This window comes from Mauremys reevesii, linkage group 10 (assembly GCF_016161935.1).
Source record: "Mauremys reevesii isolate NIE-2019 linkage group 10, ASM1616193v1, whole genome shotgun sequence".
Classification (NCBI taxonomy): domain Eukaryota; kingdom Metazoa; phylum Chordata; order Testudines; family Geoemydidae; genus Mauremys; species Mauremys reevesii.
The window spans coordinates 6,361,141-6,386,069 of NC_052632.1; the positions used below are offsets into that span (position 1 = coordinate 6,361,141).

The following is a 24,929-nucleotide window of genomic DNA, read 5'->3' on the forward strand; positions in this document are numbered from 1 at the left end:
GCTCCTGCTGCTGGGTGCGAATTATCGGATAGGTGCAGAGATTGATGCACCTGCCTGAATCAGCCACAAAGTGCCGTTAATCTCAGCACGTAAAGCCTATCCCATCTGTACCATTTCAGTTCTTGTTGCTGTTTTGAAGACGGAGTTAGGCCCTCAATTCCCATGTATTGTCAGTGGGATTTAGGGATCCAACTCTCAAGGCTATTTAGAAAATCTTAGCCTAACCAAAACTGTGCTGTCAAACAGCCAAAGGAATGTGGGCTCATTATAATCTGTTGTCCAGCACGATATACTGTAGCTCTAGATACACAACAGAGAATTGGTGAGAATCGGAGCAGAACCTTACAGCCCACCTCTGATGCATGCCTGCGAACCACGGTCACCTCTCCAGCCATAGCTCTGCACTGTTGGCTCAGGCAGTCCGTTGGTAACTAAGTGCCAAGTGCAAAGTTAAAATTGCATAACTAGTAAACATGAGAAACTTGCTTCCCACATGCAACCTTTCTCTTTTCATAGTTCACTGAACAAGCTAATAAATAGAAAGCTCTGGATTAAAGAGGTTTCTTTGGTAAATGAAGGGGTTTTATTTCCACCGTGGTCAGAGCTCTGTGCTTTCCACACTGCAGTGATAAAACATCTCTCTGCCCTAGCCAACCTATTCCCTATTTCCTAGCCCACAGCACTCCGTCTCCTACCCGTCTTGGAGATGAATGCCGTCTGGTTTACATAGCGACCTCGTTCAGCCCGCTGGAGGGCAAAGGAGTCACTGGGATGCTATCCCTCTCTTGGGCCAGAAATGCACCTGTACAGCTTTGTACTAGTGTGCGCTGAAATAACGTTTTGTTATTTGCCAAGCTACTGAGGCAGGGGTGTTTTTGCAGCCTCTCTCAGCACTCCCGGAGCCCTTTATAATTTCCACTGCTGCGCAGGGTTGGAGAAACAGCCAAATGAGCTCTGCCCCTGTTTTCATAGCCAGTGGCTAAGGATGGTTACACAATACGTTTTATTTAAAAAGCAAAGGAAGCTATAACGTGGGGGCTGCACATCACCAATATTTAAAGAGCTGGAGACAAATGACTCAGAACCCAAAGCTGCACCCAGGCATGCGGAGCTCATGGTTAACGACTGGCCCAGTTGGATGTGGATTTGATCTAGGTGGGGGGAGGGGTGATTTGAGGCTCCAGTTCAGGCCAGCAGCTCCAATTTTGATCAAACTATAATCCCTAGATTTTTGTTTTTGCACCAGGTATATTCAGTGCTTCTCGCATTTGCGTGATCTTGTGTCCAAATCTAGCCAGAGCTGTGTGGGGGGAATCCTGGCCTGTGGAGCAGCAGAGCTACTCTGTGACTGCTGCTGGCCCCTGCCCCGCATTACTATGAGTGTGGGTGAGGGGGGGGGGATGTAAATGGATCTGTGCTGTCATGGATCCACCAGCTCTGCACCTCTCCCAGCCCACCCTCAAAACCCTTTTGCATATTAAAGAAAAAGCTGTCCCCATGGAGCTCAGCCCTATGGCTCCACAGGGGGCAGATCTTCCTCTTCCCACAGCTCCAGCCACCCTGTGCGCTTCTTCGGCTGCCTAGCAAGCCTTCCGCTCCCACAGGGACCCTTAAAAAGAGAATAGGCTGAATACACCCACTGGCAAATATGACTGGATGTGGCATCTAGCTTGTAACTGGAGCACTGATCTTACCTGCCACACAGCTGTGCTTAGGGGGTGACAGGAGGAGAAACGCTGGGTTCAAAATCTTGTTTAACAAAATTATCTACCATAGAATTTACTTGATTACACTGTTTATGTCCAATATGCCAAAGGCCGGGGTCCTCGCTCAATTTACCCCTCTGTCCTTACTGCCCTAAGTTCCCATTCAAGTCAGTGGGCATGTGCTTAATGAATGAAATGAAGGCCCTTATCCTGCAATCAGATCCATCTGGGTCAATTTGGCTGAGGCTCAACCCCTCAGTTTGTTTCTAATCTCTGAGATTCTTGTGTGCTAGCCTAATACTGCAATGCTTGGGTTTTTGCAGGGAAATGTTTGTTTCCCCTTAAATATTTATTTATCTATCTCCCTCCCGGTAGCAGGTCTTGGACAATCTTTTTGTAAAAGATTGACTGTGTTCCCATTTCCCTCTCCAAAAATATTCCAATCTGGGACTGAAATTGACCCGCCACTTCCCCATTAGTGTTTGCAAAACACTCTGAAGAGGAAAAGGGCTAAGAGTGAAATGTAAATATCCTTTAAATCCTACATATTCCTGGGGGAAGGGAGGATAGAGTCTTAGACTCCCTGAAGCTTTTAGCAACCTGTTGAATGAATAAATAGTCCTTTATTTTTATTTTTTTTAAACAGCACTCTGCTGGGTCACCCAGAAGCTGCTGCAAAGCTGCTGGCAGGGTGTGCAAGCTAGAGCTGACCCCTCCTCTTCCCCACATGCACAAAGAAACACAGAGCCCACCACCAGCCTTTTTATTTTTGTCATGCTCCGGTGCTTGTTTGCTAACCCTGCGCACAGAGCTGGGCTCTTCAGCAAGGAGTGACCAATCTGTTTCCCTCAACGCTTCCAGCATGCTGCTGCATGGAGAAACAGAAAGGGGGGTGTGTGTGCTGGGTTGTTGGCAGAGGTTCAGGCGTCTCTAGTGGACACCTAAAGTGGGACTTGAGTGTGTGTGTGTATGTGTGTGTGTGCAAGCAACTCACATAGTCTTTAACATTCACACAAGATGGCGATGGAGTGGAGGGAGACTCAGCTCCCCTCTTAAATGTTCTTCTGCTGGACATTCACCGAGCCCTGCTTTCCCCCCCTGGAGATTTGAAGGGTTTACATGGCGCTGGAGGATTTGCTTTGTCTCTGTTTTTTCTCGTTGACCTTCTGTGTCCTGGCTGTGGAAGGTAATGGGTGCTGCTGGGGTCCGCGCGTGTGTGTTGTGTGAAGGGGGGAGCAGGGGGTGTGTGCTGGGGGCTGTATTTAGGGGCTCGCCCCTTGCCCCTCTCCTCTGAGCAAGCAGCCCAGGCGGCTGGTGCAGAGCTGGGAGAGGCTCCGTCTCCCACTCCGCTCGGCAATAGGAGCCTGCACCTCACCCCTGCCCATACGCTCGTGTGGCTGCCGGGGAGCGGGGAGAACGGCAGGTCCCGCTGGGCTGCTGCTGGTGCGCGAACCGGCGCGGCTCCCGGAGCCCTGCCAGGGGCATTGGCCGGCTCGGGAGCCGCTGCGATGGTTGATTCCTGAGCGGCGGAGCGAGCCCGGCAGCCGCCGCCCCCGAGCCTGGGGCCCCGGCGGCCTGGCCCCTGCGCCCGCCGGCGGGGCACGGGGCAAACAACCCGCCGGGCTCGCCAGGCTCAGGCTCGCCCCCGCTGCCTGCTGCCCGGCGGGGCTCGCGGCGGGGCTGGAGCGTGGCGCAGACGCGGGGCCGGGACACACACACACACACACACACACACACACAAATACACAAATACACAAACACACAAAATCCGTTGCAGAAAGTTGGCGGGGCCGGGCTGGGATTTGAAGGGGGCGCCCGGCCAGGCAGATCCCGAGTTAATTTCAGTGCACCGGGGTGTGTGTGTGTTAATTTACCCCCCCCCCCCCGGGTTTACAGCTGCGCTGGGCGGACGGGCGAGCTCGGAGCGGTGCCCGCAGCCCGGGCTCCGGGAGCGGCCGCTCGGGGCCATGTGCTCCCCGGGCGGGGCGCTGCCTCCAGGCGTGTGGGGGCGAGGGCAGAGGGGGAGCCCAGGCTGGATGTCCTGGGGGGGGGCACCTGGCAGCAGCCCCTGCGCCCTCCCCCCCCCGGGATACCAGGACACAGGCTGGGGGGGGGGAGAGGCCCTTGCCCCGGGGCGCTGCTGCCCCCCCGGATTCTCTCCTGGAGCTTGGGGGGTTTGTTGCCTTTGCTGCCTGTCCCAGCCATTGCAAGGGGAAGAGCAGCAGCTGCACCCTGGGTGGGAGCTGCCCCTCTGGCCAGTGCTGGGGCCTGGGGAAGGATGTGGGGGGGTGGGAACCCCTCTGTCTATGGGCCTGGGCAGTGGGGGGAGCCACGTGCCCCAAAGGCAGGGAGAACAGTCAACCCCCCCAAGCCTGTGCCCACCGCCGTCCTCGCCCACCCTTCGGGCCTGAGCGGGCTTCAGGGGTCCACTGCTACCGCTGGGCTCCTATGCACCTGGGGAGCCCGGGCCTCTCCTCTCCAGATTTGGGGGGGACTAACTCACAGGGGCCATTTCCCTCCCGGCCGGCTCAGCACTGAGGGGAGTGGGGAAGGGAGGGCAGTGGTGGCGGGGCAGGTGAAGGCGGCAGGAGAGGTGCAGGGGTGAGGTGGAGGATGAGGGAGGCAATGGAGAGCAGTGTTCAGGCGGCTCTGAGATTAGGCTGTTCCTTGGCTCCATAGATCACTTTCTATCAGCGGAGGAGAACTTGCTGGTTGGATCTTAGCGCCTTGAGAACTCAAATCCGCATTTCTGATGCAGCCACCAGTCTGGGCCTGAAATGCCAGCCCCTGGCTAGCAGGGTCACAGTGGATGTGCCCCTTGGGCTCTGAAAGGCCTTTGCGTTCTGCATGCAAAACACCCAGGTGTGATTTTTCAAGCAGGGGAAGCTCTGCATAAAGCTTTGTGTAGCTAATGGAAACAGCCTCCCTTCTTCAAATGGGAACCTCTTGGTGAGCATGAAATCTTGCTCCCAGTATCTTCCAGTCAGGCCCAGGTGCCTCTTTATACCTTTTTAAAAAAAGCTACGACTCTCCTTTTCACTTCACTAGCTTACTGCCTACCAGTGCAGTTTTCTTAGTTCTACCATATTGGCAAATATTTAGTTGATCAATCAAGTAATCCCATAATAAACATACCAGTCACTCCCCTGTTTGTGCGGATCTAAATCCTTGACTCTCTGTGTTTAACCATAGACGCTTTCACCAAGGTTCGTTCACGTTGTGGACCTTTGGATCCATTGCTTCTTCCAGTGTGTACACTTGCCCATTTAACTGTTTCTCTGAAAAAGATTAGAAAGTCATGGTTTGATACAACTTAACGCACATGATATTGCAATATCATGTGCGTTAAATGTCCACTAGACTTAGGTTGTTTTAAGATAAACACACAGAATGAAGATTTAAACCAGGAGTGTCATGCCTGTTTCACTGCATATATTTATTCAGTCCTCTGATGGTTTCAGGTTCAGCAGAGTATAAGTTTTCATTTATTAAAGTATCTAGCCCTTAAAGTTGCAAAGATAACCCTTTTCAATATGAGTGGATGGATGCAGGGATGTATTAACCCTGAGAGATGTGAACTGCTCCTGTTGTCTAAACTGGGTTGACTCTGAATCTTACTGATGCTATTTTAGGGCCAGATTATCGCATAATATAGGTGCAGAATTGCATGCTCACAAAATTACTGTTTCTCTGTGTGTAAATGAACAATGGTACAGGGAAGTGGCCCAGTGTCATCCGAGGGGAGCATGTCTTTAGATGGTTGGGAGCATGTGGCCCCAAATAGTGCTCATAGTACAAGATTGTAGTTTTTTGTTTCAGTATTAACTGAAGGATTTTTGGGGCAGGAGCCAAGGTTCCTTGTGTGTTTGGCAGGAAAGGTGCAGGCAGCAGGAGAAGTGTAGAGGTGAGGCAGGTGATGGAGAGCAGTGTTCCGGCTGCCAGAAGCTGGGAATGGGTGACATGGGATGGATCATTTGATGGTTACCTGTTTCGTTCATTCTCTCTGAAGCACCTGGGATTGGCCACTGTTGGAAGACAGGATACTGGGCTAGATGGACCTTTGGTCTGACCCAGTTTGGCCGTTCTTATGTTGAACAAACAGCACAGTGGGTGGAGCCTTTTGGTACCACTGCAATACTTATTATAATCAATAATAATGATTTTAAAGGGTTGAAACTTTAGTTTTCAAACAAGATTCAAGAAGAAATCTGTAAAAGCAGCAAAGAGTCCTGTGGCACCTTATAACAGACGTATTGGAGCATGAGCTTTCGTGGGTGAATACCCACTTCATCGGATGAAGAAATCTGGAATTCCTTCTCTAGGATTTGTAATGGCGGCTTGCGCAGTTTTTGAAATTAGTGTAAAGAGAATAGTCAAAATTTGGTTTTTAATTATTGGCTGTTTGTTGTTATGCCTGGAAACAAAATTATCTCTGCTGTACTATTGCTACTTGCTGGTTTACGCTGGTGCAGGAATATACAGCACAATGTGGAGGAAGGTTCAGAAGTGAAGTTGGTGGTTTTGGTGGTGGTGGGGGAGGTGTGTGTGGTCAACAGGTGGGCTTTACTGTGAAAACAAAAGTCTTGAATTGCTTTAATCTCAAATTCATTCTCTGAAAGGTTGAAATGCTTTTTAAAAGTTGTGAATTTGACCCCGTGGCCACTTGTTTCAATCCAAAATTCAAGCATCGGGGGTATGAGACACTTACGAAGAAACTGGAATGGGAAAATCCTCCCCTATGGACTTTAATGAAGCTACGCTGAGGATTGGGCCCGGCATTTTGCAAAACTTTCTGCTGTCTAATTTGATACCGTTTTCCCTGAAGAGCCAGGAAGGATTTTTTTGAAAGACTCTTGCTTGGCCCTGCCAAAGGTTTTTATTGCTTTCTTCGCATGGGGCTCTCTAAAGGGACACAGCTTGCATTTGGGCAGCGGGAGGGAGAGAGCTAGCTTTCCAATTGAATGATCAGATGAAATCCATCTAGGTTTATGTAATTGGTGTCTGTTGTCAAATCTCCTTTGTGGTTTCTGAACTGTTTTTCTTCCTCTGTTACCTAACTTTCGCTCTGTTTTGTTCTTGTCGCATTCTTTCTGGCTCCGCAGCCCTGCAGCGTGCTGAATACGCGTAGCGCCTTTGCCTAGAACTGTCAGTCTTGCTGTTGTTCCAGAGGTCACATGTCTTGTCTTTCGCCATGGTAGCCTGTTCATTGCAGGCCATCACCTGCATGCAGATTCACCTGCCCTGATGACTATACTATTGCAGCGTCACCCGACTGCCGTCTTTTTTGGGGGGTGGGCGAATGTTGGTTTGCACGGTGGGGTGAGGGGAGCTGTACTTCCTAGAGACTCAGTTTTCCATTGTGTTTGAGACATCCTTGTAGCATCTGCAGTGCCCTTGTGAGAGGCCATGTTCTGATGCACACAATAATCTGATTTCAAACATGGCTCATTTCCAGGTGCAGGTCTTGAATTTGCTGCAGTTGTGCTGTGGCTGTCGTGACTAGGGTGACCAGATGTCCCGATTTTATAGGGACAGTCCCGATATTTGGGGCTTTTTCTTATATAGACTCCTATTACTCCCCACCCCCGTCCCGATTTTTCACACTTGCTATCTGGTCACCCTAGTCGTGACAGACCGTCTTTCTGACAGATCAGTAGGTAACCTCAGGTCTCTAAAGTAAAAATCTTTCTGGCATAATTTTCTCTTTCTTTTCTGTTGCACCAGGTGAGTGGGGAAATCAAATGTTTCGGGGCTTCTCCCTGCAGCTCCATACAGAGAGGCTTGCCTCACCAGGTTCTTAATTTTTTTTATACCTTCTTATTCCACCACCATTGTTACTCTGAAGCAATAAGAAAAAAAGTTAAACTCTTAAACGAACAACCCTTTCCACATTTCTCCTATTTTTTTTGCAGTGAATTTTGATACCAGTTATTGGAAGTTTGGTCTAGTGGGTAGGGCACTGAACTGGGACTCGGGAGTCCTGTATTCAGTTCCCAACTCAGCTTCTGCTGAGACCAGGGGCCAGTCACTTAATTTACCCTCGTGTCCCAGTTGCCCATCATAAAAAGAAATGGGGACAGTACCTCCTTTTTTCCCCCAGGGGGTCGTTTGGTTAGAATCTAGTAATGATTACGTGGCACTTAAATGCTACAGTGATGAAGAACACATTGGTACCCAGATGCCATGGAGATGGGCACACTAGAAAACCATGGAGATAGACTGCTGGCTTGCCCTGTGTGTGTGTAAAAGTTTGATTGTGACCCCCTGGTACCGTTGCCACTATAGCATTCATGTACAATAGCGGAATCTTTGTCCCCGTAGGTGACCGTCAGCCATAGCAAGACAGCTGCTCACAGCCACGGGCAAAATGCGGCCGTATTTGCACCAGTGCAAGTACTTAGCATTCTGAGTACTGTACTCAACACACTCTTCTAGCATTTAATGGCTGTGATACCATTGAGCCTAGTCATGGTTATATAATTAAGATGGGAATTAATATTTAATCTCATTGTAATTTGTTGTTGGAATCCATCCCAAACTTTTGCATGGGGTTGTGTGTGTTATGGATAGGGGATATATAGGGGCTATAGGTAGGGGATTTTTGCATGGGTAATTGAAAGAGATTCTTAGCCCTACTGGGGAAGGGTAACCCAAACATTTACAAATCCAGTATGATCATTTTAGTCATTTTGTTATCTGTAGAAAGCAAATGTTTGTTTCACAGTCAGCTGTAATACTAAAGGAAAAATGGTAAATCTTTTTGTTATAAGGGCTTGCCAAGCACATATTAGACCAAATTCAACTCTGATGCAACTCTGTTATCTTCAGGAGAGGGACTTGGCCTGGTGTCTATAATTTGTTTTATTTTACTCTTGTTTTATGCTTAAAAAACAATAACCCCAAAGCATTGTTTTATTGTGATACCAGCATTTGCATCAAATGGCCTTCTCGCTAGTGTGCTTTCCATTTCCTTATAGGGAGAACATGGTCTGAACACAGGACTGGAAGCCAGGAATCCCTGAGCTCTGACGTTGACCTTCTTGGGTCTGGGCAGGCCACTCAACCGCTCTACCTCAGTTTCTCCATTTTGTAAAGGGAGGATACTACTGATATTTATCTATCTGGCAGGGAACGTTGTAAGGTGCCGGGAAAGGATGACGGAGTTCTCCACACAAAGTAGCTTTATAGCGTTTATTCGATTCCCATGCTTCAGTAACCCCAAATACGTTGATTTCTGATTTATTAACCTACAGCTGGTTTATGTTTTTAAACAGTGGTGATGCCCATTGCCATTTAGGCAGTACAGCCTTTCAACCTCTTCTTTATTCTTTCAAAAAAAAAAAAGTCTCATTTTCCTCTGATTTGCTTTCCTCCTCCTACCCTCTACCATGATACGCTTGAGTAGAAAAGCAGCAAATAGTGGTTTGTGTAGCATGCTTGTCCCATGTGGATCATTGTGGGAGGAGAGCCAGAAAAGTGGCAAGGAATGGTAATGTTAGTTTCAGATGGACAATGAGAATTTAGGCCTCATTCTGGTGGTGGACGGTGGAGGTAACTTGCAGGATTGACCCTTTGTCTAGTCCTCTTGGTGGGGTAATTGATTCTTGGTACTCAGCTCCACAGTGTGGTAATACTGACTTTGCCCTCATCCCTCTATAATATCCAGAGCGATCATATCTCTGATCAGCTTTATGAGTCGGGCGCATCCGGACGCTCTCTGCAGCTCCTAGGGATGCTAAACATCACTCTGTGCACGGCTTCCTGGTGCCGGGAAGGAGACCTCAGCAGCATTTACCGTGCAGGGTTGCTGAAACCAAACCCTGTCAAGTTCTGTTGGCTTCTAGAGAGAAACAAAAGCTTAACATTCCGGGGAAGAGCTAATCAGTGTTTACATTAAGCAAAAGGTAAAAATCTGCTAGAGTGGCAGCTACTGAGAAGTGACATTCCCTGCAGGGCTTAACTTGCTGATTGTGTGTGGGTAGATAGCAAATCTGCATGACAAGACATGGTCCCGAGCAGAGAGGGGGGAATCTTCCACACACCACCACCTCCTGGATGCTTGTTTTTTCCCTGTACCTCCTGCTCCGTCGTTTGCAGATCTCAGAGTCAAGGCCCTTTGCCTGCAGTTGGTGGATGGGTGATGTTCCTAATTTACAGATGCTCCTATGAACTTTTTATTTCTGTGTGTGGGCTTCTCTCTGTTTCTGGGCCAAAGCCTGCCCTGCTGTCACATCCGGGCAACCCCATTGATCCACTATGGATCTGCTTTATGTCAAAAGTCCAGCACTGCTCAAAGAGTGCGAAGGATTGCAGGCTGAGTACCTCATTGCCCATCATCGTGGGTGCTTAACATGACCCAGTGCCCATCATGGGGAGGGAGTGATTTACCCCATTGCCCAGCATAGGGCGTGATTTTAACATTAGGTACATTTAAAAAAAAAAAATCAAGATCTGCATTTTGGGCCCACGTTACCTGGCTCTGTCTCTTTAAATGTAACCTAGGTATTGAAGCTCCTGGTCTGTCTTGTACTTATTGGTTTATTTATTTTTTTTAATTTCAGTGACACAGATTCATCGTCTGAGGGTTGTTAATATTTAAGAGACATGTCCCTCCTGCGTCAGTGCTGGTGGTGCTGCACGTTTGCTAAACACTTAGTCTCGGGAGTGAGGGGGAGCAAAGTTTGTTCCAGCGTAGAACCTGGCAGGGGTTTGACTCGTGGAATCTGTGGATGCAGCAAATTCGGCAGGAGGCTACCCCGGGGGACCTGTGCCCCACACTGCTTCCTGCCACTCCCCCAGTCCCTTCTGGCCTTAAACACTATGGCCTGGTCTACACTAACTACGTGAATACCGCCGACCCGCGGTAAGTGTAGACTAGCCCTCAGACCGTGGCAGCATGGCTGTGATAGAGCTGTGCTCCTGTGGGTTCCCTCGTGAGCTCCCTCACCCCAGAGGGTGGGAGAAGTGGAGTACGGTGGAGTACACCTTTCCCCTAGCTTCACCCTCTGCACTGGATGTGAGGATTGGCAGTGCTCCCCCTCTCCGACCCCCTCTACCCGCCCCAGGTCTGCTGTGATTTTGTTCCTGTGGAGTTGCAATGATTTGGCCCCATTTTAATTTTACAATCCGAGACTTGAGCAGGTTAAAATGGATCAGCCCATGGGGAAAGATCCCGGGAACTCTTCATGAGTTAAAAGCAGCAATCACGTTTCGAAAATGAGTTGTCGAATAGATGAGGAAGGAACAGGGCCTGAGAACAGGATTCTTCTGCCACCAGGGTTGTCTCCTGACATTCACTGCCACTGCTGGGAGGATGTGAAGGCGACAAACTGTCTTGTGTTTTACTTTCTGTACTCGGGGATTTTTGCCTCCTTGCGAATCTTTAAATAAACAATCAATAGCCAATTAAGTTAATTGGTGTGACCAGATAGGTCTGACGCAGTGGATTTCTCATGCTGTCTCCTCTGAATCTATTAAATATTTTGGGCCAAATTCTTCGATTGCCTACAAGGGCTTCGGTTATCCATCTGTCATGGGCGTATCAGTGGTGACTCCACAGTTTAAAGCTGCCTTGAGATTTGCACTTAAATCGGGACTAAAATCCCTATGCATGACACCCTGGTGGCTGGATCAGATCTCCAGATGGGGCACACTGAGTTGCCAGAGGGTAATTGAATTTTCCATGACATTTTTTAAAACTAAAATATGTCCTGGCTTTAACAGAGGAAGGAGTAAAAAGTCCTCTTTTTGGAACTCTCTGCCCTTTTATTGTTCTCACGTTTGACAAACCCAAAGAAACCAACCCAGAGTTTCACTCCATATTCTGCTAACATTACAGCCACTTCAAAAACACAATGCAGAATTGTTCTCCTAATCCAAGTCACCCAGTTGATCTGTGTTAGTTCCATTAGCTACCTTGGTTTCCAGTCACGCGTGCTAGCTCTGCTCCTGGCAAAGCTTTGGGAAAGCATGCTGGGCGTCGGAGGAGAGATGGAGCCTTAGGAGGGAATGGACATGTGGGGGAGCAGGCAGAGTGAACCAGGCGTTGGAGGTGTGAGCAGTTCTGCGGAGGCTTGGAGAGACAGATTTAGCTGGAAGGTTGGGGGTCGCTGCAGGAGATGAGGCTTGCGTATGGGTTGTCGGGGGCTGGTCCGCGCATGTTCACAGCTGTGTCATGGGGCCTGGGTTGCAGGAAGCCAAATGCCTTTGTGCTGAGGCCCCATTTTTTTTGATTGTCCAGTATTATTCCCTTACAATGTTTTGTAGAGCATTTTGCAACTGTCGTCTGTTGTTCACTCCTGTTGAGACACAGGAAGTTGTGTTGTTACAGATGCCCATTGGCCGTGCTACTAGTGCAAGGCATGGTGTCACTAGAGAGCAACCATTTGCTAGTAATCAGCAAATACATCGCATAGGCTTATTTACATACTTGCATGGGCAGCATGCATTATTGCTTAGTCAGTACCTTTCTGCGATACGTGCATTGCAGATCAATGGGACAAAAGAAATCCAGCATCTGATCAAATACTGACGGCAAGTCTCTCGTCCACGTTGACCAAAAAAATAGTTACAATCTCCCTTCTCAAGAATGATTTTGTAAACATAATGTAGGCTGTTGGGCAGTGATAGGAAAACACTTTTATCAGCTCAACAAGGTCCTGCTTGACAAGTTTATCCCTCAGGCCCTCAGGATGATGTAAACAAGGAAATACTTTAACAACAGAAAAAGATAAAAGAGAGCGATGGGCAGAGTCCTTTCAAGAGGTGCTAAAGAGACCGGTGCCCAAAGAAACTCTTGACTTTGACAAAGAAATCAATAAAAATATTAAAACTTGAGAAAGCTGCTGGTGAAGACTAAGTGAGTGGGGAAATGCTGAAAGCTCAAGTTGATGAGACCTAGGATGAGGAAAAGCCTCCAGAACAATGGAAAACTGGGATTATAGTCAAAATACCAAGGAAAGATGACACAAGTGACTGCAACAGCTGGTGAGGTGGTACATTCCTATCATGCTGCAGTAGCATCTTAAGTTGAATAAAGGAAATGGTTGTGGTGAATCTAAAGGAAGAGCAGGCTGGATTTCAATCCACAAGATCATGTGTTAGCCACATTTTCACACTAAGAATAATCATTGAATGGCAAAAAGCACTTAAACTTCATAGATTTCAAGAAAGCATTTCACAGCTCCCTTTGCAATTCATTCTGGACCATCTTGACGTGCTATGGCATGCCACCAAAAGACCTTATATCAAGTTGAAGTTTGCCCAGTTAAAGTAAATGCAGGCTTGAGTGAATGGTTCAAACATAGACACTGGTGTCAAACGAGGATGCATTCTTTCACCTCTCCTGTTTGGCATCACTGTGGACTTCGCTATGAGAATAAGGGTAGACGGGTACAAAACAGGCATTGCACGGCACGACAACAGTATGCTAGAAGGTCTAGGTTTTGCTGTTAACGCTGCTCTTGTAAGTGACCACTCAACCAGCATACAAGTAAAGACTGAAAGACTGTCCACTTTGCAAAAAAACACGGGATCAATAAGCAGTTTTGAAAAAGCAAATCTAATTTACACCCCAGCTCAGCATTACTTTAGAAGGCAAAGGAATACAAGAAATGAGCCAATGTACGTACCTTGGCAGTAACGTGCAAACCATTGGGGATGTTCAGAAGGAAATGATGTCACAAATTGCAAGGATCTGCATTCATCAGCTTCAACAAGATTTGGTCATTGAAAAATCTGAAGTTTAAAGACTAAATTTCAAATCTTCAACGCCAATTGTATTTGCATTTTAATGTTTGGCTGAGAGAGCTGGAAGTCCACCAAAGGGAAAGATAGATGTCTAAATGCTGTAGAAAAATTCTAGCTCTTAAATGGAATGAGCTTATAACAAATGCTGAGATTTGGCAGAGAGTTCAACAACCCCTCATCTCTCATGTTATCCAGAAAAGATGGAAATATTTGGGACCTGCGTGAAGACTGAAGCCAGACCATCTGCCTTGGCAGGTGAGCCACTGGGCAATTGGAAGAACATGTAAAAGGGGCTGATTGAATGAATTCCTCCGAACACTACTCAGAGTGGGAAAACTTATGGGACTTAACAACAGAGGGGACATCAAAGAGCAGCCCGGGATAGACAGCAATGGTGGAGCCTTCTTCATGCCATAAGAGATATCTAACAGTGTGAGAAGGCTTCAGGTTCCGGTATTAGCCATGTAAATTACTGCCATTGACAATGATTGTGATTGAAAAGTAAGCGTCTTGGAACTCTGGTTTGATTTTTTTTCTTGGGGTTGCTAACTAGTTGTTTATTGATTGCAGCTTTTGTCGGAGAACACAAAATATTGATCTAAATTATTTAGCCCCTTTTTTCCTAGATCACAATAAATCCAATTTATTTCTTCCTCTCTGTGCTGTACTTTCTTATCTCTAAATAATGCACAAGGAACATTTTGCTGAGGAGAGAGACTTTTGGTCCAGAATGTCAAATGTTGATCCATTAATCAGTGGCCCACAGGAGCACACTTTTTTTTCTCGTGCCCTTTCAAATATTACTAGTTGGAAACCAGGTTAGGAATGTTGTCTCCAGTGTTGTCATTGGGTTTTTTGTACATGCACAAAACAAAGGTAGGTGGAGGTTGCTTCCAGCTGCCAGCACAGAATAGCTTCCAATTTAGTTAGTGTTTGTTGTTGCTGCCAGAATTTTTTGCATTAGCAGAGAGAGAGTTCAGTGTAGTGTGAAAGGCTTTCAATAACACTTCAGCAGCAGTGTGAGCTGTCAAATTATTCCTTTTACTCTCTGTTCTTTCTGTACCAGTCAAGGCACTTTGGTAAAGCTCCTTTCAGCCAGCAGGTGGAGACATTGCCATGGCATAGTTCTGATTTCCCATATGCAGTGACTGAGAGAGACTCTTGGCTGTGTGTGTATTCATTCAGCTTTCTGCACCTTCCCCATACTTAAGAAAGCCAAGAAGCCGCCTTCTAAGCTGTAACAGCATTGCACAGCTAGCTGTTAACAGGATGTCTATAGTGCACATGAAGAGATGATTGTAGCAAAGAGAGACATCCCCACGCCAGCTGCAATCTAACTAGCATGGGTAACAATAGTAGTGTAGGCATGGCAGGCTTCAGCAGGGGCTAGCAACCTGAGTGGGTTTATACTCCGTAACATCGTGAGCAGTTTTCTGCACAAGTGCTAGCAACAGTGGGAGCTAAAATCCAGAAAAAATGTAGGTCTCCTTACTAGTGTCCTGATGCTAGAGAAGCCTTTTTACCCTTGTCTATGCCACAGCATCTAGATGCACCAATGCAGAAAAACACCATAGGGATTGTTGGGTGACACTTAGCACTGGGGAAATCCAGACTGTTGCAGATGTTTGGGAGCCAGAGTTCAGGTACCCACATAGCTGCAGAAAGCTGAACATAGAAGCTTTCTCAGTGCGACTTCTAGACTCTCTGGCATCTGCCTGGAACCTCTCCACCCCTGCTGCCCTCTCCCTTCAGGGCAAGTCCCCGGGGGATAAGCTCCCTGCTGCAGCTCACCTCTCTCAGTCCCTCCCTATTAACCCTGCAGTCCTTCCTTTATAGGAACCACCCAGCCTGGTTCTGCCCAGCTGGGCCTAATTCTTAATCCAGGTGCCACAGAATGGGCTAATGGGGCTCTCTGGATCCCGTGAACCCTGCCACTCCCCGGGTGGTGGTTGGTTGTGATTTAAAAAAAGTACATTGCCCTAGGAGGGAATATTCTCACCAGAAACTTGTTAGGCTGGAAATTTCACAATATTAATTTTTATAGCGTTTCCTAAGCTGAACTAATTGGGTATTTTGGAGGAGTGGGGGGAAGTGGTTGTATGTGTTTCTTGTAGATTTCATTAAAAAAATGTGACTTGGATTAACTGAGCTATCTGAGTGATACATGTACGGGCTGTGTTGGAAAACGCAAGTGATTATAGGCTGGTGACTAATGAATAATCCTCGGCTAATGTGAGGTGAGCTCAATTAACACTAATCCCGCTCAACAGTAGTAAAAGTGGGATAAAGTCAGTGAGACTTTGCAAGGCTTTGCAGGCCTTAACGTGAGAGAGATGGCGTGGGTGGGAAATAGTCAATTTCCTTTTCTTTTTAAAAGAAAAGCAGTTATTCAAAATGGCCAGAAGTTGTTAAAACTAAATAAAATTTCTCCTGCCATCAAGATGCATGCTGGAGCCAGCAGCAGCCATTAGTTCTGATTTATGGAAATATTAACTGTTTGGGCTCTAGGTACAAATGAGACTTGGTCCCTGTCCAGAGGAGCTTGCAGAGTAAGGTACTGATCTTGCCATATGATCCACATGGGTGGACCATTTACACTTGCATGGTGCCCTATTGACTTCATTTGGTTTATGCATGGATCCCTGCCCAGATGTAATTGCAAGATCAGGACCTGGTTCTAGACATGATGCAGTGAGAGCAGCAAAGAGCAAGGAGGGAGCAGAAAGAGAACCAGGGGTTACAAAATAAGGGTATCCTATGTGCCACATTAGACTCAAATTATGCATCGGGAACCCCAGAACGGTTAACGATGCTGGCATTTAAAGCAGCTTGATTGGGCTTCAGCGTGAACAACCCATGGGAAGAAATGGGCCAGTTCCCATTTGTTTTGTGCTTTGAAGGTTTTCTTCACAACGGAAAGGCTGGAGATGTAAATTTTTTTTTTTTTTGGGTATTAATGAAAGCTCAGATTCCAAAGCACAGTTATATGCCAAATTTTAAAAATAAACCAGACCAACAATGATGTGGCGGTTACACAGGCACGTAATCACAGTTCTGAAACACTCAGATCCCCAATAACTAGGTATCAGTGTAATGTTTTTATAGGCGCATCTTGATGACATTGCAGTTTAATGTCTTGTTCTTCTTACTGTCTCCTCTCTTTCGCGCCTTCATTTCCCCCTCATGTTTTACAGTGGAGCGGTGAGGCTGTTCGGCTGAACCTTAATGATAGTTGCCGTTAATGACATGAACAGAGGAGGGAGTGGGTAGATAAGGCCAGGCTTTGCCCTCACAATCACGCAAGGCAGGTAAGCAGTGTTAGCTCCATTCTGCAGCCAGGGCAGCAGCGGTGTAGCTAGGTTATCCATGGCCACACTGTATGAGTGATTGGGCTGGGTCCCGAGACCATGCTGGGTCTCTAATGCTACGCTAATTAGGCCCTGTAGGCCTGGTCCTCACTCAGGTCGATCCTGGGCACCCATGTTGCAGTGGTGGTGCAGATAATCTGTAAGGTCCTTGTCTCTTCTCCTGGGCTGTATGCTGTGAGATGTGGGGAAATGAGTCTTGCTACCATCATCTGCAATAAAATATTTAAATACATTTTCCTATTAGTTTTCTTGGCTGCCACATTGAGCTGCATGCTAGCTCATTATTTCTCATTAAGTCCTAGGGTGCACAATTACCTGGGCAATGCAGGGTAGTTAATGGAAACTTGATGCGCCTGACTTCTCGGGCGCTAGGCTTGACTTTTTGTATGCACAGTCTGTGACGTTTGACTCTCCCACTCCTGGAGTATTTATGGATGCACAAGGAGCTGCTGGCCTTGGCTATCTGCTCCCGCCTACTCATAGATGTTCTGATTGCTGGCTGTGTTATTTTCTGAGCAGCTCCTGGAGAGAATGAGGAGTAGATGCAGGTGCTACCTGTCCAGTGTTCTCAAGTTCCTAATGGGACCAAAACAGGAGCTATTCTGGGTAGCAGTCCCTGTGTGTGGTATTCTTCACCGTACCCTGGAGAGAACCTGCAGTTACTTCAGAGCCGCATGTCGGCACATGAGGTAAGTGAGAGCAAATGAAGGGAAACTTTTTTTTTTTTTAAATGAACTTTAGGTAGTTTAAATATAACTGAGCTGATTTTAGTCACTGCAGAAACTTCCAGCTCTGTCTGAGAAATGATTCTAACTTGTGCCCAGGAATTCAAGTGTAATCAAACCCCTCCATGAGTTCTTTGAACTTTTCACTTCCGCAGTGCTTTGCATCTGAGGAACTAGGAGTCATTATCCCCGTTTTAGAGAGGAGGAAGCTGAGGCCTGGCTAGGTGAAGTGACCTGCCCCTGTCGCTGATTAATACGTCAGATCATCATAGTTTCTCATACCATAGCTCCTCCCTCACGTGTCACTACACTTGTGCACTGTGTCCACAACCCCTGCAAAGGCCGAAGAAGTGAGATTGCTCTTTGACAGATAACTTTAAGAGATGAGATTTTGGCCTGTCACAGCAGAATGGGCTTCCCCTGCATAACTCTTAGCTGCTTTTTTTTTATTCTTTTCCTCATGTGAACTGCAAAATCCTCATTAGCAACAGCAGTGACAGCACTTTGAAGATTTTCACTCTGATCATGCGATTTGTGCCGTGTTTGGAAGGGGAAATCCATTGTGATTTTTGTTTCATGGATTTTTTTTTTTCCTCTCTGCGCCTTCTGGGGAGCATGTGATATGAATCCCTGGTTTTTGCACTCCCGACATGGCTTGTGCTAAACAATTACAAACTGGCCTGTTCTAAACAATTTTGCAAACTCCCAGAAGGCAGAAGAAGCAGAGAAAGAAGTTTATAGTTTGAGAGGGCTACGGGCAGTGTAGGGCAGCCTTGAGGTGTACAGGCCCTGGTCTGTTTAGCCGCAGACGGTCTTTGGAGAAAGACGACTGGGAGGGGTGAGGCTTTGGGCTTGGCGAACGCCGAGGAAAGAGGTGGAAGGGATGCCGATGCACGAATGGAGAAGGCGGTAAGGAAGGAAAGAGAGGGTGGGTGCTACTGTTTCTGGGTGAAGCATGTTTTTCTAATCGACCGGAATTTGGAATAGAATGGAATTGAGAGTATAAAGGATGGTGGTCTCTGCAAAAAGAATGAGATTTTAACCCTCTTTCTGGCAGTCTCAGCAGAGGGGCAAAGGAGTGTATGAACCACGGAGATCGAATTATGTGATATCCCCTCAGCTTACGCTGAACCCTTGTGCGTCAGGGTGAAGCACAGTGGCAGGCAGCCTGCAGAGACTTGCATTGCTATGGCTCATGGCACCTTTCACGAGTTCTAAACCCACCTGGATTATTACGCATTTGTTTGATTTTCTTTTCCAATGAAGGCTTTTGTAGACGCACACCCCTCTGACATCCCAGTTCCTGGGAGAGGTAGCTGAATTTCCATTGGTTGAAATATTGCTGGCACCTGTGTATTTGCTCAGCTAGGTCTGTGCATGCGGGCTTCCATGTAGCCAAAAAGCTATTGACACTTAATGTCTGGTTCAGAAGCTTCTGTTGTGTTGGCCTTCTAGTACCTGTTCATTTGATTGTGTGATTGTTTTCTCAGAGACGTCAAGTTTCTAATCAGATAGTTAAATAATTCCGCTCTAAGAAGAATGCAGAATTTTGAAATAACAATAATTAGCAACACTTGTAGATCATGTATTTCATCCATAGATCTCAACGCATGATGCACAGGTGGGTAAGTATCCCTATCCCTGTTTTGGGGATGAAACTTCTTAGACACAGAGAGGTTGAGTGATTTATCTAAGGCCAAACAGTGAGCGTGGTGACAAAGCTGGGCATGGAAACCTAGTCTCCTTCCTGGTGTCTTGTCCTCTGTTCTCTGCCACACTGCTTCTTGGCAAAGAAAGAAGAGACACACCCCGTAGCCAACATGCCTATGCTGACACTCCTCCACTCCTCGTGTAGACAGAGTGCTTCTGTTGGTATAGCTAAGCTAATGTATTCTGGGGAGGTGGTTTAATGGCGCTGGCAGAACACCTTCTGTCTGCTTACACTGCATCTCCACTAGGGGACTTTGCCATCATAGCTATACCAGTATCGCTGTACTGGCTGAGTATTTGTAATGTAGACAAGCCTTAAATGTTGTAACTGGTTGCAATACTAAGCAGTGGTTTCAGAGATACGTCTGCCATGGCCATTTGGATGTGACGCCTGGGGAATCCCTGTCCAGCCCTCCCATCCGTTCTGTTCCAGGCAGACAAGCGAGCGTAACCTCTTTTGAAGTTGTGTCTACCATCTTGTTCCCTTTGGCTTGCTCAGCCAAATAGGGCCCCATTCATCCGGAGGGGGTGGGGGGAAATAAATTGCTTTAATAGTTTGATATAAGTGCAAAATGCAGACGTTCAAATCTGAGAGACATTCATCTTGTTCATTGCTGGCAGTTCTTATACAACCTCACGAGGCTTCAGTGATTCTAGATTAAACATAAAGTAACTATTTGTGCACTCTGTGAAAAATCCTGCAAGCTCGATCTGTGTTCTTTGTCAGCTATTCTTCAGCTAAATGCATATGCAGCATAAGCTGTTGTTGCAAACTCATGAGTGCTGCTCAGCGACTGTAACCTTTTCAACGGCCTTTGGAAGATCAAGCCTTCACATTTTGATATCCTTGTTGTGACAGTCACGTGAACAGATTAATTTAGTCCACAAAATGTTTGTAACAAAGCACTTACGAAAATCTGCTACCTGTATTGAAGCCACCTGAGGCTGTGAATGTAATGGATCTCAGCCAGGTGTGCTCTGGCTTGGTAGCTTTTAAGGAAAATGAAAACTACTGTCTTGTTCTCACATCTTCCATTTTCTGAGTTTCTGAAGTTAAGGCAGTTTGTTTTGGAAGGCGTAATGGTGTGTCTGAGTCAGATCTTTACAGTCTCCTTTGGTTAAATTGTCCGAGCATTAGCCTGGAAGCAGCCTCTGACTTTCCAAGCTGGGGGGAAAAAATGTGATTCTCCCTATCTGCTAGTGATGGCATGTAGGGAGGTGGGGTTTCAGTGGCTCCACTCATTGAACTGGCTTCAGACATTTTTGTCTTAGCCTTTCCCCCACAAAAAGGTACCTGGGGGACTAAGGTTGCAAAAGCTACATGCAATATTTGTGCGTTTTCCTTCTGTACTTACACATTGGGGAGCAAGGGTATTCAGTTAAAATATTTATTCTTCCATAACCCAAAAAAACCCACCAAAGGGATTTCCCTTCAACTTTCATTGTCTTGAGACTAGACATAGAAAGTTTGAGCAAAATGATAAGTGAGTAAGACCCAGGGCTATCTGAGAGATCTGCTGCAAAAAGGCATTAATATAGATACAAATGATCTTATATGCCATTTTGGGGTCCTTCTCGTTGAAAGGATCCATTGAAGAGAAATGGACTGGAATATGGGATTTTATGAATGGCTTATAATGGAACGGCATATGTACGCATGCCACTTCCCATCGGTCTTTGTCACCTCTTTCCTTTTCTGCTAGTATTTCTCCGTGAAGCCTCAAATCCTGTTTGAGTTCCATTTGAATTAATGAATGAGGGATGCGCTTCATGGTTCGATGGGTTTAGCCTGCTGTAAATTAGGGTCTGGATCCAGTTTTCTATTCTGACATGATTTATACCTCAGGCCATAACTAGTGGGACGGTAATGGTTGCAATCACTTTTCCTCCCTGCCCTGTGTTATTAGCTGTAATATTTTAATAGTTAGATGGGAAATTTGATAGTATGCAGACCTGGAGTATATGCCTGCATTATACATGGTTATTATGGCATCTGACGCAATGAGCATACTAATTGCTTTCGGTCTTATCTCTGAATAAGTAGGAGGTACTGAGCAGGGCTAGACTGGAAGTGATTCAGGAGGAACAAATGTGAGATCTTGGAAATATGGGAACTTCAAAAGACTATTGTATGGAGATGTGCCAGGCATTATAGGCACATGCAATACCGATAGACTTTGGTATCTATAAATGTTATGTGTATCTTTGTGAGCTAGGAATTGTATTCGGGCTCCATGGAGAAGGGTCACGGAGCTTTCTCCAGGAACTAAAATCAGTGTGGGGTAATTACAGCTGGTAAACAGCTCCAGAGAAGTACCACCTGCTGGGGAGAATTGCATAGGCTTGTTCAGACCCGGTTCAAGAGACAAAGAACAGGCTCTTGGTATAAACGGGAGCCTGAACTGACTCACCAGCCTTCATTTGATACTTGTCCTGCCATGAAGCTGGAACCAAGAGGGAAGGGTTGGAACGACTGGGACCTGCTGGTCTCCGTGTGGAAGATGAGTGACACTGGTAAGCTAGAGTGTGGCTGGGTTGCTTATTTTTTGGTGGTCTGTTTTCTCTGTGATGCTTTTGTCCTACTTAAATGTACTGTGCTTTGTGAAAGCTGTCTGGTTCCGGGTAACCCTGGCGTTGTCCCCGAGAGAGAGCGAGAACGGCAGGTGCTGGCCTACAGTCAGATGTGCTGGGGAGATCACAGTGAGGTGCAGAGGGGCCACATGCCTAAATCTCTGGTTTGGCGGGAGAGGGACCCAGAGAGAGGTGATGGCTGGAGGCCTAAGACCTAACAGGAGTGCCCTTGAGTGTCATTAATCCGGCACTGTGACTTTTTACAGCAGTGCTCACGCTGTCCTGCTCTTTGCCTCTCTACGGGTTGATGCCAGTTTCCCCCCCGCCGCCTCTAAGCAGAATGTTGTTGGTTGGAATCAGCATGTATCCAACTAGTGTGCTGGGTCGTCCACAGCCTGTGGGTGGCCGGTGTTGGAAGGTGTGCCATGAGCCCCGCTAGCACTTACCCATCCGCGGCCCAGAGCTGACTAGTGCTGGCACTTGCCCTGTGGAGATGCACCGATTCAATGCAGACTCAGGGGACTCCCAGTTGGAATGTAAAGTGGCCTTTCAGTAGAGAGCCCCTTGGTAGTCATGCTGCCATGTGCCCTCCCATAGGGATGAACTCCAACCTGGGTGCAAACTTCAGCTTTCTGATCCTGCCAAGTTGAATCAGGTCCAGGGTGTCTCACTCCAATCTGGGAGAGCCGACACTCTTTGTAAGGTGTGCGCAGACCGGTTTTGGTTTGTAGAATTGTACAAATGAAGGGCTGGAAGAGAACCCAAGAGGTGATCCAGTCTAGCCCTCTGCGGCGCTGAGGCAGGACCAAGCAAACCTAGACCATCCCTGACAGGTGTTTGTCTAACCAGTTCTTAAAAACGTTCAGTGATGCAGACAACACAGCCCCTCTTGGAATCCTGGTCCAGAACTTGGCTTTCCTTGTGATTAGAAAGTTTCCACCCCCAATATCTAACCTAAATCTCCCTTGCTGCAAACTAAGCACTGTTCTCTTTATAACAGACCTCATCATAGTTGAAGACTGCTAACAGTATCCCATGCCCCCAGTCTCCAATTCATTAGACTAAACGTGCCTTGTTCTTTCTCCCTTTCCTCACAGGTCATGTTTTCTAAGCCTGTTATCATTTTTGTTGCTCTTCTCTGGACTCTTTCCAACTTATCCATGCCTTTCTTAAAGTATGTGGTGCCCAAAACTGGACACACTAGTCCAGGTGAGGCCTCACCAATCATGTCAAACCAGAGAACTCTTCTTGTGTGTTATCTGGATGGAATTTAGAGAGCAGCAATGCAACTTATTAAGGGGCTGGAGGGACTGACAAAGGAGGGAAGATTAAAAAAGGTAAATATGTATGAGCTTGGCTCAAAGATGATTGAGAGGGCGGGAAGAAGTGAGATAACTGTGTTCTTGTGTTTGAAAGGTGTAATGGGATGATGCTAAGAAAGGGAAATGTAGGTTGAATGTCTGGACAATGAAATATAATAGACTGTAGACTAGTGTCCCAAAGGAGTTGGTGGGAATTCCATCGTTTTGAACTCTGAAAGCTAGAATGTCGTTTGTTCTCCAGATTCCTAATGAGTCAAAAGTTCATTGCCAGCACTGGCTGAAGAATCACCATGGGGATGGCATCTTGAAATATTGGGTGGGACCCATATAATGACTTCCATCTCAAGACTGCAAAGCTCTTTGCCGCCATGCTTCCCTCAGCACCTCTGTGAAGTAAGGCGATATGATCTTGCAAATGGGGAAACAGAAGTGAGTGATTTGCCCAAGGTTCCACAGGGGCAGAGCAGAGCCAGAAATACAACCCAAGCCCCCTGAACCCTGGATGTGCATTTTAGCTACAAGGCCATCCTTCCTTTCCTTGGAATATGATGAGAGGGATTTGCCCACCTGTCCCTTGGAACAAAGCATTTTGTGCTCAGACAGAGTATATCTCTCAGTATTTCAATAAATACTGAATAAATTCATGGTGGTTAAGTCCATTAATGGCTGTTAGCCAGGATGGGTAAGGAATCTACCCTAGCCTCTGTTTGTCAGAGGGTGGACATGGACGGCAGGAGAGCGATCACTTGATCATTGCCTGTTAGGTTCACTCCCTCTGGGGCACCTGGCATTGGCCACTGTCGGTGGACAGATACTGGGCTAGATGGACCTTTGGTCTGACCCAGTACGGCCGTTCTTATGTTAATATAAAAGATGTGGTCAGTATCTTATTGACAGCAGTTTATTCCAGCCCATTCACCTGGGCCAAGAGCCTTCCCATCTTTCTGCAGAGCAACGTCTCAAAATGAGCCAATCCAGCTTAAAAAAATGGAATATTTAAATGATCTGAAGAAAAACGACAAGTGGTGGGGGCGAAGGAATATTGCAAGCTGGATAATCAATAAAGGGCAGATGGATGGGGCGGATCCATGCTGATTAAACTGTTTTCATGCATTGTACAAATGGTCTTATTAAAAACTAGCACTACAATCAGGCATCGCTTCAATATTGACTCGGAGGGAAACATGCCTTCCTTTAAATCACCAGCACCATTTCCAACAGTTACCTGGGTTTCCCTTGGGGCTGCAGCCAAGCACTGCTCAGGCCTGACCGTGTTTATCTGAATTAATAAGATCAAAGCCAGAAGAGGCTGTAGGGAAGACGTTGTCTGTAAGGGTACCTTTACATAGGAAACAAATGTCGGAGCCTGGGTCGGGCTCGAGGGGCTTGCGCTGCAGGGCTAATAGTAGCAGTGTAGACATTTTGGGCTCAGCTGGAGCCCAGGTTCCAAGACCCTACCCCGGCCCTGGATTTCAGAGCTGATTGGCTACACTACTGTTTTTACCCCTGCAGTGAGATGCCGAGGCAGTGACCCAGACTCTGAGACTTGCTTCCTTGCAGGTTTTTTTGCTATATAGATGGACCTTTATATGCCAGGCCGCCTGTTGCCTAAGGTCAGTAACAGTCAGCAATCCTGGCTATCCTAGTATATGTTTGCTAATACAGTCTCAAAGTCACCTTCCCAGGGCACCCAATTACCAGCCCAGTTCACAGCCTCCATTCCACAGAGGTATGTCAATCTTGTGACTGTGGCAGGTTGAGTTGGCACAAACGCTGAGG

The 24,929-nt window shown here is 46.9% G+C and overlaps 1 protein-coding gene across 5 annotated transcripts in view; it reads left to right on the forward strand.

Annotated features, from left to right (window-relative positions):
- Positions 1–2,139: 2,139 nt before the first annotated feature.
- IGDCC4 (immunoglobulin superfamily DCC subclass member 4) overlaps positions 2,140–24,929 on the forward strand; it is a 179,833-nt gene continuing 157,043 nt past the window's right edge. The window contains exons 1-2 of one of the 5 annotated variants that reach the window (XM_039490080.1): positions 2,140–2,229; positions 2,724–2,892. In XM_039490080.1, coding sequence (XP_039346014.1) covers positions 2,826–2,892 — 67 coding nt within the window. In that variant the 5' untranslated portion in view covers positions 2,140–2,229; positions 2,724–2,825. Of the gene's footprint in view, positions 2,230–2,462; positions 2,893–24,929 lie in introns of those variants that run through there. The other 4 variants (XM_039490083.1, XM_039490082.1, XM_039490079.1 and 1 more) reach the window with 4 other exon arrangements.